The sequence below is a fragment of the Chiloscyllium plagiosum genome, unplaced genomic scaffold (assembly GCF_037043375.1).
Source record: "Chiloscyllium plagiosum isolate Xiang-an unplaced genomic scaffold, Cpla_swu_hap1 HiC_scaffold_15, whole genome shotgun sequence".
Taxonomy (NCBI): Eukaryota; Metazoa; Chordata; class Chondrichthyes; order Orectolobiformes; family Hemiscylliidae; genus Chiloscyllium; species Chiloscyllium plagiosum.
Window position 1 is genome coordinate 11,239,947 of NW_028270153.1, and position 12,798 is coordinate 11,252,744.

The 12,798-nt window shown below is 42.1% G+C and overlaps 1 protein-coding gene across 2 annotated transcripts in view; it reads left to right on the forward strand.

Moving 5' to 3' along the window:
* matn4 (matrilin 4) overlaps nt 1-2,417 on the forward strand; it is a 73,708-nt gene extending 71,291 nt beyond the window's left edge. For both annotated transcript variants that reach the window (XM_087994725.1, XM_087994726.1), the window contains one exon: nt 2,113-2,417. In XM_087994725.1, the coding sequence (XP_087850851.1) occupies nt 2,113-2,176 (64 nt within the window). In that variant the 3' untranslated portion in view covers nt 2,177-2,417. The remainder of the gene's footprint in view (nt 1-2,112) is intronic.
* Nucleotides 2,418-12,798: the final 10,381 nt, after the last annotated feature.

Here is a 12,798-nt window from a genome sequence, read left to right on the forward strand (position 1 = left end):
AATTCAGGTACATAGCTCTTTGAAAGTTGCATCACAGATTGACAGGGTGGTGAAGAAGGTGCTTAGCACTCTTGCCTTCATTGTTCAGACCACTGAGTTGGATGCCATGTTGCGGTTGTACAGGATGTTGGTGAAGCCACTTTTAGTGTTGTGTATAGTTCTGGTCACCTAGCTATAGGAAGGATAGAATTAACTTGGGGAGGGTTCAGCAGAGATTCACAAGGATATTGCTGGGATTGGAGGGGTTGAGTATAAGGAGAGTTTGGATAGGCTGGAACCTTTTCACTGGAGCTTAGGAGGCTGAGAGGTGACCTTACAGAGGTTTTAAAAATCATGAGGGGCATGGATAAGTTCTTTTCCCTAGGGTGGGAGAGTTGAAAGATAGAGGCTATGTTTTTAAGGTGAGAGGAAAAAGATTTAAAAGGGATCTGAGGGGCAACCTTCTCAAACAGGGTGGTTGGTATGTGGAATGAACTGTCAGAGGAATTGGTAGATACAGGTACAATTACAATATTTAAAAGACATTCATACAGGTACATGAATAGGAAAGGTTTAGAAGGATATAGGCCAAATACAGGCAAGTGGGAGTAGTTTAGTTTGGGAAACTTGGTTGGCATGAACATATTGGGCTGAAGGGTTTGTTTCCATGGTTTATAACTCTACAGCTCTATTAGGTAAGTGTGAGAAGGATGGATGAGCCCATGAGGGTTTTGATGAAGAGTTCAAGGGGGTATGGATGGGTCACTTTGTGGCCTTTCCCCATTCTCCGCCACTGCCCCAACATTTTCCTTCCCAGTCATTGATCTCCTCCTGCCAGCCTGATAATTGAGGTTGGGTGAGGGGTGAGTGGGAAATGGTCTTGAATGTTTATTAAAAGGCTATAAGAGGTCCATGGGCTGGCTAGGACCTCACCTGTCCCACTATAAAATTGAGGAGATGCTGAGATCGATGGAAGGCTGGAGGGAAGGCCATCCAAGGAAATTTCCAGTTCCCCTGCTACCCTCAACGCCAACCCACCCACTCCCCTACCCTCCCTCCCTCCCAACAATCAACTACAAACCAGGACATGGAATTCTGCCCATGCTACCAAAGCATTTCATTCCGGTGTAATCAGGACAAATGCAAGAATGCCAAATTTCAAATGTCCACAATTTATGCCACAGGAGTAGTGAGTGCTGGTTTATTGGTTGGCAAGTCAACATTGAATGGACAAGGTTTTGCAATGGGGAACGCAAACTCCCCAAGCTTTTGGGTAATTCAAAAAAGATGCAAATCTTAATATTTTCCTCTTATGTACAGAGATCAGGTCCCTGGAAAGGAACTTATATTGCTTCTATTATCATTATGTGCAGAATTGTTTTTCTTCCTTTAGTTGTTCATGTAATTATTATCACACTCTGTTTCTCAAGTGCTGTCAAATCACAGAATGATATCACCAACTGTAGACTTCAGTATAGGTTAGAAGTACTCCGGGTATGAAGGAATTAGGATATGAGATAAAGTGAGGAGTCTTCAGTGCAGAGTGGGTATAGAGAAGGAGACCATGTTAGATAATGAAGATAATGACAAACCTAAACTAAAATTCCAAGTAACAGTAGCCACATCCACACCATGTAAAAACCTAAAATGCTTATATTTTGGAAGCTAGAGGGCGAATGTTTCTAATCCATTAGAAGCCAATGATCACAAGTTACCTTGTAATAATTTAACAGACCAATAATTTTAACTCTGGGAGCAATAGCATAGTGGCTATATTATTGGGCCAATGATCCATTATCCTGGATTAAGACTGTGAAACTGTCATCAAACCTTTGTAGGAAAGAACATCTGCTGTCCTTAGCTAGCCTGGTTTACCTGTGACTCAAAACTCACAGCAATGTGATTGGCTCTTAATAGCCCTCTGAAATGGCCAAACAAACCAACCAAATCAAGGACGATTTAGGGACAGGCAATGAATGTTGACCCTCCCAGTGAATCCCACATCCCATGAAATAATGGACTAGATGGGCTGAATGGCCTGATCCTGTGCTGTGCATTCTCTGCCATTATTGTCTGTGGTTACCATTCAGTTTTGTTCCTGATGACGACATGGGATCTTCCTTGACCTGAGACACTGGCCCAGATGACAGGAAAGTTGGATGATTTGGAAAACAGGTTGCCAAAGGCAGTGAAATAAAATGTGAACATAAAACTCACCATCATCATTGCACCATCCGAGGTGTTCCTGCGTCACTAAAGTTAATTTAGCTTTTTGTGTTATTGTCTCATTTTCTGGGTGTTTTTTTTATAAAAGAAGATATTCATTTAGGACGCGATTTTCCACTGCTTTGAGCGATTTAACAGCAAAAGACCATTTTTATAAGATCATTTTACAAGATGTATATCTTTCCACTTTTTATATTAAACTTGCGCATGCAGTAAGAACTCCCAATATTTTGTTTAAAAATATAGGTGTCTAAAACTGCACGTTATTTAAAAGGAATTATTAAAGTTCAGCGGGTCAGTGCAGGCAACAGTGAACCATTGACGGAGGGTAATGGAAATATACAGTAGGTTTTGTCAACAAACTTGTATTCAGGGCGCTGGAGAGTGAAAGGAAGGACTGGTGGAAAACAAAACTGAAAATGCATGGGAGATCTGATCAGCTTCTCACTGGAAACAACTGGTGAGAGGCTAATCATATTGAGAGTCAGTGAAAGAGCAGATAATCCTGCCCCACAACAGTGCCTTGGACCTAGACAATTCTCATCCATCAGCCCCATCCCAACCTCGCAAACTCCTAAATTAAGCTAAACGTGAAACAGAATGAAAACCCACAGTGACTAAAGAGGAAGAAATGCTGCTAAAATTCCTCTCCAACCTGCTTTAGAGAATGACAGCTATAGACCCAGTGTTACATGATTTGATCTCTGCCCCCAGCTCCCTCTTGAAGTTTCACTCAGCATCAACAATGTGCATTTCTATAGCACCTTTAATGTGATTAAAAACTCAGTGTGAATAAGAATAACAAAATAGGAGTATGAGAAATTATTCAGTTACTCAAGCCTGTCCTGCCTCAAAACAAGATTGTATCTAATCTGTATGTAATCCACTTTGCCACTCTATTCTCAATTAATTACCTTATTATCCAAACATCTACTGATCTCAGTCTTCAAAATGCTCAATGACTGAGCATCCACCGCTTTCGGGGGGTGAAGAATATTAAAGATTCGCCAGTCTCTTGAGAAAGAAAATTCTCCACATCTCAGTCCAGAAACATCAGCCTTCTTAATCTGAAACTGTGACTCAATGCTAAACTTCCCACCTCTCAGATCCCACGCTGACATCACCCTTAAGAATTTTATGTGCTTCAATGTGATTACCTCTCGTTCTTCTAAATTCTTGGTATTATAGGCCTAGTTAGTTTTCATATGTATGCTGGTAACACCCGGTTCTACCTCACTATCACCTCTCACAACTTCTCCACTTCTGCTAAATTGCCTTCTCATAGGGCAATCTCCTGACCAGGAATCAGTCCACTGGCCTTTCATTGCACACCCTCTAAGGCAAGTGCAGTATATCCTCCCTTGGATAGAGAAACCAAAGCTGTAAACAGATGAAGGGTTTATATCTGAAACACCAGCTCTTCCTGTTTTCTTTTCTCAGGATAGCTGACAGGCTTACTGTGCATTTTCTGTTTTTGTCATAGTTTTCAGACACATAGTTACCATCATTTTACAAGAGTGTCTGTGTTTGGTCTGTTGGACACATAGGGGGAGTGGGGTTATTTTAACATTGGCAGTGTGTGAGATATCAAAACATATATTGAATTGCCCACCCATTATGTGCCACACTAAATTCTTATTCCCACTGACAACCTCAGATAGAACAATTGGATAATTGGCCTTTGATCTTTTTTACACCATTGGTCAAGATAGTTTATTACTCTAGTGTGTCCTGTTGAATTGAGACAAATTTCTGAGGGCTCTTGTAATGCAGTGGGAGTGTCCCTGCTTCTGATGTACATCATTACCAACTTTGAGCAGGTTGATTAAAACTATCTACTCCATCAGCCAATGTTAAAATTGCCCCTCTCAAATGCAATATAAGATGTACAGCAGGTTCCTGTGTCAGGAATAAACGAAAAACACAGAAATCTATGATAGGACTTAACTATAACTTTTCATGGTTAATAAAGACAATCTATTTCATTAAATAAAAAAATGTGCAATAAACAAAACAAATGTTTTGTCCCATTGACAATCTCATTGGTTACCAGCTCAAGTTTGAGTTGGAGTCTTTGTCAGAAATTATTTGCAGGAATTTGTGTTTTTCCCCCACAGAGAAAATAATTTTCAAAGAGGTTTTCAGGGTTACATTGGATATAAGGCGCCAAAGCAGAAAATGTCAGCCATAGTTTGTGTGCATATGTGTTTCTGTGTGTACGTGTGTGTGTGTGTCTGTGTGTACGTGTGTGTGTGTTTCTGTGTACGTGTGTGTGTGTGTACGTGTTTCTGTGTACTTGTGTGTGTGTCTGTGTGTACGTGTGTGTGTTTCTGTGTACGTGTGTGTGTCTGTGTGTACGTGTGTGTGTGTCTGTGTGTACGTTTGTGTGTTTCTGTGTGTACGTGTGTGTGTGTCTGTGTGTACGTGTGTGTGTTTCTGTGTACGTGTGTGTGTGTTTCTGTGTGTACGTGTGTGTGTGTTTCTGTGTGTACGTGTGTGTGTTTCTGTGTACGTGTGTGTGTGTTTCTGTGTATGTGTGTGTCTGTGTGTACGTATGTATGTGTCTGTGTGTACGTGTGTGTGTTTCTGTGTACATGTGTGTGTTTCTGTGTACGTGTGTGTGTGTCTGTGTGTACGTGTGTGTGTGTCTGTGTGTACGTGTGTGTGTGTTTCTGTGTGTACATGTGTGCGTTTCTGTGTACGTGTGTGTGTGTCTGTGTGTACGTGTGTGTGTGTCTGTGTGTACGTGTGTGTGTCTGTGTGTACGTGTGTGTGTTTCTGTGTACGTGTGTGTGTTTCTGTGTACGTGTGTGTACGTGTGTGTGTCTGTGTGTACGTGTGTGTGTTTGTACGTGTGTGTGTGTCTGTGTGTACGTGTGTGTGTGTTTCTGTGTACGTGTGTGTGTGTTTCTGTGTACGTGTATGTGTGTGTCTGTGTGTACGTGTGTGTGTGTTTCTGTGTACGTGTATGTGTGTGTCTGTGTGTATGTGTGTGTGTGTTTCTGTGTACGTGTGTGTGTGTCTGTGTGTACGTGTGTGTGTGTACGTGTGTGTGTGTGTACGTGTGTGTGTGTTACAATGACCATAAATGTGACTTTCACCTCTGGTGTTATCCCCGTCCCAAGCATTTCGCCCATTTCTCATCTACATGCTGCCCCTTGGTGACACTATCTGAAATCAGTGTCAGTTTTCACACATTCTCTGGTGACACTCAATCCTACCTCGCCAGCACTTTACCCAACTCCTCCATTCTTGCTGAATTAACTGCCAATCAGATTACAGCCAACATTGGATCAGCTGAAATGATCACCAATTAATTATTGAGAAGTTTGAAGCCATTGTTTTCAGTCCCACTCCAAACTCTGATCCTCAGCTACCGAGTCTAAACCTTACAGTCAACAGTCTGCGATTAAGCCAGTCTGTTCATATCTTCATGTCACACTGGATCCAACGCTGATCTCTGACATCATGCACATACCACTACCAATTATTTTGTCTTCCCGAATATCAATCAATTTCATGTATCTCAATGAAACCTCATTCATACCTTCATTATCTCTGACCTCAATTGATTCAACACATTCCTGGCTGGTCTGCCATATTTGACCCTCTATAAACTCGAGGCCATTCAAAACTCTGCTATTTCTCCCAGTGCTCACCAAACTTTGCCTTCTGTTCAAGTAACTGTTTGTCTTCAACAGGGTGTTTTTTACTTGATACTGCAAAACATATGTTACCTTCCCTAACGTAAAAAACTGAGCATTGATATTGTGGTATTGAAGAATTTGACTGACATTTATTACAACTAGCTATTTCTATCAACATCATGCTCTTCAGTGATCATGAGTGCCTGAGCTAATGTTAAGCTATTAGGTTATAACAGAGGGACTTCATTTCAGAGGATGTAATACTCCAAATGGTCCCACAGAAGAGGCAATGTGAGATCTTTATACCCAAAGGTCATGTGCTATGAGTCAGGGATGACGCCATGAGCATGCCTCATAACTGTGTACTAACGTACTTATCATGAAACACAATACAAGATCCCCCTCTTTCTCGCAAAGATAAAAATTTATCCCAGATAGTACATAGCCACGTTTGTCAATTTGAACATTATACACAGAGGTGAAATTGACTAACTGATATTTCAAACCTCAAGTAACACTTTAGAGATTTGACAATTCACCCTGATCCAGTGATTACATACCTGTCTGGAGAGATACGTGTTGCCCTTTATTGCATTTGTTTAACCATTTTGGCTGTCTTGATTAGATTAGATTAGATTACTTACAGTGTGGAAACAGGCCCTTCGGCCCAACAAGTCCACACCGACCCGCCGAAGTGTATACCTCCCAGACCCATGCTCCTACATTTACCCCTACACCTAACACTACGGACAATTTAGCATGGTCAATTCACCTAACCTGCACATTTTTTGGATTGTGGGAGGAAACCGGAGCACCCGGAGGAAACCCACGCAGACACGGGGAGAATGTGCAAACTCCACACAGAGAGTCGCCTGAGGCGGGAATTGAACCCGGGTCTCTGGCGCTGTGAGGCAGCAGTGCTAAACACTGTGCCACCATGCCGCCCACTTGCTGCTTGCTGCTGATTGTTCTCACTCAGATCAGCACACAATCATCAATGTCAAAATTTGGAAATGCCGATGTTGGACCGGGGTAAATCACAAAACTTTTGTTTTAAAGTTGCATTCTCAGATTAACTGTAACAATTGGTGTAACATATTGTCTCACTAACACCAATTGTTACAGTTAGCCTGATAATGCAACTTATATAAGAAAAGGTTTTGTGATTTACACATGAAAGAAGTGAAATTATCATAGTATTCGAACAGATGAAAGACTCAACAAACAATCAAGGTATTTTTCAATGTATAATTTCAGTTACATCACACTATAAATGTTTGCTATAAATACTGTGTCTTACAATTGTGTCCTCCACAACCACCTGATGAAGGAGCGTTGCTCCGAAAGCTAGTGTGCTCCCAATTAAACCTGTTGGACTATAACCTGATGTTGTGTGATTTTTATCAATGTCAAAGCAATCCTACTCACATGCTTTGTGTTGTACCTTGATCTGAGTGAATTTGTTGCTTTGCGAGATAGCCCCGCAATCAATAATGATCTAGACTGGTTGCGTACTTTAGAACTCTTTTCTCGTATACCAGTATTGGATTTGGATTTCAGACTTGCATTCTTACCAGTGTGGGGTTTTGGGAGCTCTCCAGTTGCACATTTGTCATATTTGTCTTTCATTCTCCTCTATCCTATGTTCCAAAGTCTCGGACGGTTAATGAATTGGTTGCTGGCCATGGTTGTTGACACTGGCTCCCTGAGTAAGCTATGCTGGAGAGGATAATCCTTTTCGAAAAGCACCACAGGTCAAACAGCATCAGAGGAGCAGGAGAATCGACATTTCGGCAGGACCCTTCATCAGATCCTGATCCAAAATGTCGACTCCCCTGCTCCTCTGATGTTGTTTGACCTACGCTGCCTTTTCCAGCTCCACACTTTATTGATTCTGAATTTCCAGCAACTGCAGTCCTCACTATCTCCAGGGTAATCCTTTTCCCATTGGATTGTTTAAAAATGCAAAAATCTTGCTTCGTTGCTCAATGCTTAATAATCATTAATTTATCATTGATCATTGATCATAGGTTCTGCTTGACTGTTTGAGCATGAATGTGGGATGACAGTATGTAGGGGGTCACTCTGGACTAAGTACATTTCTTGAAACTGTTTGCTAGTGTTTGTGATCCATTGTCTGACGCTATCTATTTTGGGATACTGAATAAACTGTAAGTAACCCTCACCTTGTCAGCAATAAGCAGGTTTGTTGTGTTGCTTAGTTGTCAAACAATGAGAAATTTACAAAAGTGATCCATCACAAGGCTGTCGTCTTGCCTATGCACTGTGAGTAGAACCATTTCTACTTTCATCTATGGAGTAGATGGAACATGTGGATGTAGATTCCCTGTCCCATGGGGATTGGTATGTTTGGCCCATTTTGCATGCATTCACAAATCATTGTATATCCTGATTTATCCCTGGTCACTTCCATGATAAACGTATTGTGTGTTCAATACCCACATGTCCCTGGTATAACATGGTCATAATATTGTGGCATAATGCTTTTGGTTTAAGAACTGGTTTGAATTAAAAATGTCTTATTGTGATAAATTACATTTGTCACTGTATGGCCAAACTGAACAGATTTTCTCAGGTACTTGTTTAATACTGCCGGGCCATCCCTGGATAATGACCTTATGCAAATCTTATCATTGCTTATCATTGGCAGTTTTTGATTGCAATTGTTCACTCTGGCTCTGGGTAATGTTTAGCAGATCAATCTTCAATTTTGCAGCCTGGAGCATCACACTAGATCAAGAAGAATATTTTGAACTTTGTGTGGGTTTGGTAATCTGCTCAGAGTATCAAACTTAATCATCATGGTATCTGGTTTATATTTCACTTCAAAGACATCCTTACCTGGTCTGGTCTCCATGTGACTTCAGGCCCACAGCAATACATTTGACTCACAACAGCCTTCTGGAAAATTAGCAATGGGCAATAAGTGCTGGCTTAGGCAGGACACCCACATCCCATGCATGAATGAAAAGCAAGTCCAGGTAGATGTGAGACTCTCAGTCCAAACTGAAATTTTAAAAATGAGTGGAGTGGAAATCTGACTGTCACTCCTCAAATTATCGAGATTCTCCATGATATAGTTTGCTTTACAATTTTCCTGTTGAAACCTTGGAATGTTTCATTATGGGTAAGTTGCTTTATTCTGTTTTATTCACCCATGGGACATGGGCATCACTGGCTGGCCATTATTTATTAACCATTCCTAGTTGTCCTTGAGAAGATGGTGGGAGGCTGCCTTCTTGAACTATTGCTGTATGTAGATCCACAATTCCCCTAGGGAGAGAATTCCATGCACTGTGAGTAGGACCAATCATGCATTCTATTTTGACCTCCACTCTCCTCTAGGGAGAGAATTCCAAGATTTTGACCCAACAACACAGAAGGAATGATGATATGTTTCCAAGTCAGCGTGGTGAGTGGCTTGCAGGGTAACCTGCAAATGGTGGTGTTCTTGTGTATCTGCTGCCCTTGTCCTTCTAGATGGAAGATTTGGAAGGTGTTGTCTAGGGATCTTTGGTGAATTTCTGTAGAAAGTACACATTGCTGCTACTGAGCGACAGTGGTGGAGGGAGTGGATGTGGTGCCAATGAAGAGGGCTGCTTTGTTCTGGAATGTGTCAAGCTTCTTTAGTATTGTAGAAGTTCCACCCATCCAGGCAAGTGGGGAGTATTCAATCACACTCTTGACTTGTATCTTGTAGATGGTGGACAGACTTTGGGGAGAGAGGAGGTGAGTTACTCGCCGCAGTATTCCTAACCTCTGACCTGCTCTTGTCATTCTGTGGATGGACATTTTGGTCGGCATGGACCAGTTTGAGCCAAAGGGTCTGTCTCCGTGCTGTAGGACTCTGTTACTCAATGAATTCAATTAAGTTTCTGGTCAATGGTGACCCCAGAATGTTGATAGAAGGTGATTCAGTGATGGCAACACCATTGAATATCAAGGGTGGTTAGATTCTCTTTTTTTTGGAAATGGTCATTGTCTGGCATTTGAGTGGTGCAAATGTTATGAATATAAGTTGCTATTGTCATCTGAAAAGTTCTGTGTCTTTGTGAGTCTATATGTGTCTCAGTATGAGTATATGTGTGTGCATGTGTATGTATGTCTAAGTCTATGTGAATGTTTGTGGCTCTGTGTCAGAGAGTCTATGTGAATGTGTGAGTGTCTGTAAGTGTCTGCGTGTGTCTGTGTGTGTCTAAGTATACATGAGTATGAGTGTGCCTTTATGTGAGGGCTCCTGTGTGAATGTGTGAGTGTCTGTACGTGTCTCAGTGTGTGAGTATATGTGTGTGTGTGTCTAAGTATAAATGAGTGTGAGTATGTCTCTGTTTGAGATTTTCTGTGAATGGATGAGTGTCTGTGCATATACCTTCCTGCATTTATGAGCCTTTGACAGTGAAAATATTGGGCTCAACTGCATTATTCACCATGGTTTGTTACCCACCATGACTCACTATGAGGAGCATTATCGACTCATTCTGTACTGGCAGAAAGGAAGAGGAGTAAGGCATGGAGCAAAAATTCCAAAAGACAGGACAATCCTGTTAAATTGGGCACTTAAAACATCAAATCACACCAATGCATGAATATCGTTCCAGAACTGTCAGACTTAAAGATAATGTATCCACGCACATGTAACAAACCAGAACATATTTTATGCAAGCACAATTTGTTATCATTTTTTTTGCAGACGGATAACTAATAATAATCCAAAGTGACTTTTTGCAAAAGCAAAATTTAATTATCAGACAATTGAGTGAAGTGACTTCAAATTAAGAGATTGCAAAGAGTATGCCTTGGCATCAAATCTAGATTCAGATAAGTTATAGCAAGACGAATCTTCTTCCACAGTTCAAAAAATAACTGAGCAAGAATTTTTTTTCCCTCAGAAATTGCTAGAAAAGCTCAGCAGGTCTGGGAAACATCTGGGGAAAGAGAAACAGAGTTAACATTTCAGGTCCAGTGACCCAACTTCAGAGCTGATTGTAGCAGGGAAAATGTTGGGTTATATGCTGAAGATAGGGGTGGGGGGGTGTGGGGAGTAAACGACCACTGGCACGGAGACTGAAATTGTTAAATTCCCTGCAAGCTCACTTCCAATTTCCAGTCACTGGTCAAAGAGTCCTTGGCCAATTTTAGAGAAGTTAGCACACATGAAATAGGAACTAGAGTAGGGACAAAGGAACAAGCATTGACCATTCAGCCCATCAAACCTGCCCTGCTGTTCAATATGATCGGGGCTGACCAAACACTTCAGTGCCTTTTACTCACCCATTCCCATAACCTTGTACACCATTGGTAATCAGAAAATCTATCAATCTCAAGTTCTACCCAATCTCTGAGTCTCCACAGCCCTCTGTGGTAGATAATTTCATGAACCGCTGAAGAAATATCGAAGGTAACTGGCATGCTCCTGATTTTGAAAATGTGCTCCCTGGTTCCAGACACCCCAATCATGTGGCCCATTGACCACCTTCTGCCATTGAACACAATCATGGCTGATCTCAACTTCAAGTCCACTTTCCCACTTCCCCCCTTTGTCCCTTTAGTCCTTGAAAGTCCAAAGGTTTGTCTATCCCAACCTTAAAAGTTAGTCAAAGATGAAGCAACACGACCATCAATCCCAACATTTCAAAACACTTTGAGTGGAGTAATTTCTCCTGAATCTCAGTCCTAAATGATCCTAAATTCCTCTTATCCTTGGACTGTGCCTCCGTGTTTTCGATTCCCTGACCAGTGGAAATAATCTCTGAGGCTATCCCACCAGTCCCTCAACAATCTTGTATTCCTCAAACAGATTGACCGTCATACATCCCAGAGAATATTGGGGCAATTTGCTCAGTGTCTCATCCTGGGACAGGCTCCTTCTCCGATTAGCTGACTCTTTGCAAGCCTGTACAATGAAGAAAGAAACTGCACTCTACTCCAGATGTGGTCACACAAAAGCCCTGTGTAATTATAGCAAGTACAACAATCATTGAATCTATACAGTGGGGAAGTAGGCCATTTGGCCCATCAAGCCCACACTTATAATCCTGCACATCCCTGGACACACTAAGGGCCACTTAGCATGGCCAATCCACCTACCCTGCACAGCGGGAGGAAACCAGAGGACCCTAAGGAGATCCACGCAGACACGGGGAGAACATGCAAACTCCATACAGATAGTTACCAGAGGCTGGAGTCGAACCCAGATCCCTGGTGCTCTGAGGAAGTAATGCTTACCACTGAGCCACCCTGCCGCACTTGTTAGTGAATAGTAAAAGTCTACCTATTATGTACTGGGGGTCAACTGCAATAGAACCCATGGCATCTGTCCTCCCCTCACAAGAATATTCACATGTTGGTAAGTTATTGTCCAACTTCCCCTCTCTCTCACTGTCCAGCTCAATCTTGTCCTTTTCTCTGGAATGATCAACAAGCTGCAGGCCATGTGGGATTGAATCTCCTGCTTTGCACCTCACCCCACTTCCCTCATGCTGACTTTCCCCACTATGACCAATGAGCCTAAGGGAAAGAGACCAAGCAAGCGAGGGAGAGAAAGTAACAAGGCAAATTGATAAAGATGGACTGTCACTTGACCTGACAGTCGCAACTCACACCATCCCCCCACCCCCCCACCCCCCCTCAAGCCCTCTGCCAGCCACTCAGTTATTGCACTGCACGTACAGGAGTCTAGGTTAGAGAAGGGTCAGCAGCTTCTGGGTATAAGAGGTCTCCATTCCAGAGGTAAAAAATTATTGCTGTGTCAGTTCACTGGAGGGTGAGGACACACATGCTACAGAGTCTCAGGTGAAGGGCAGGGAGTGGGAATGTTGGTGATATAATGGTAATGCCATCGGGCTGGTAATTCAGAGGCCCAAGTTAATGGTCTGCAAACACGGCTCCAATTCTGACCACATTGGTTGGTGGAATTCAAATCAAA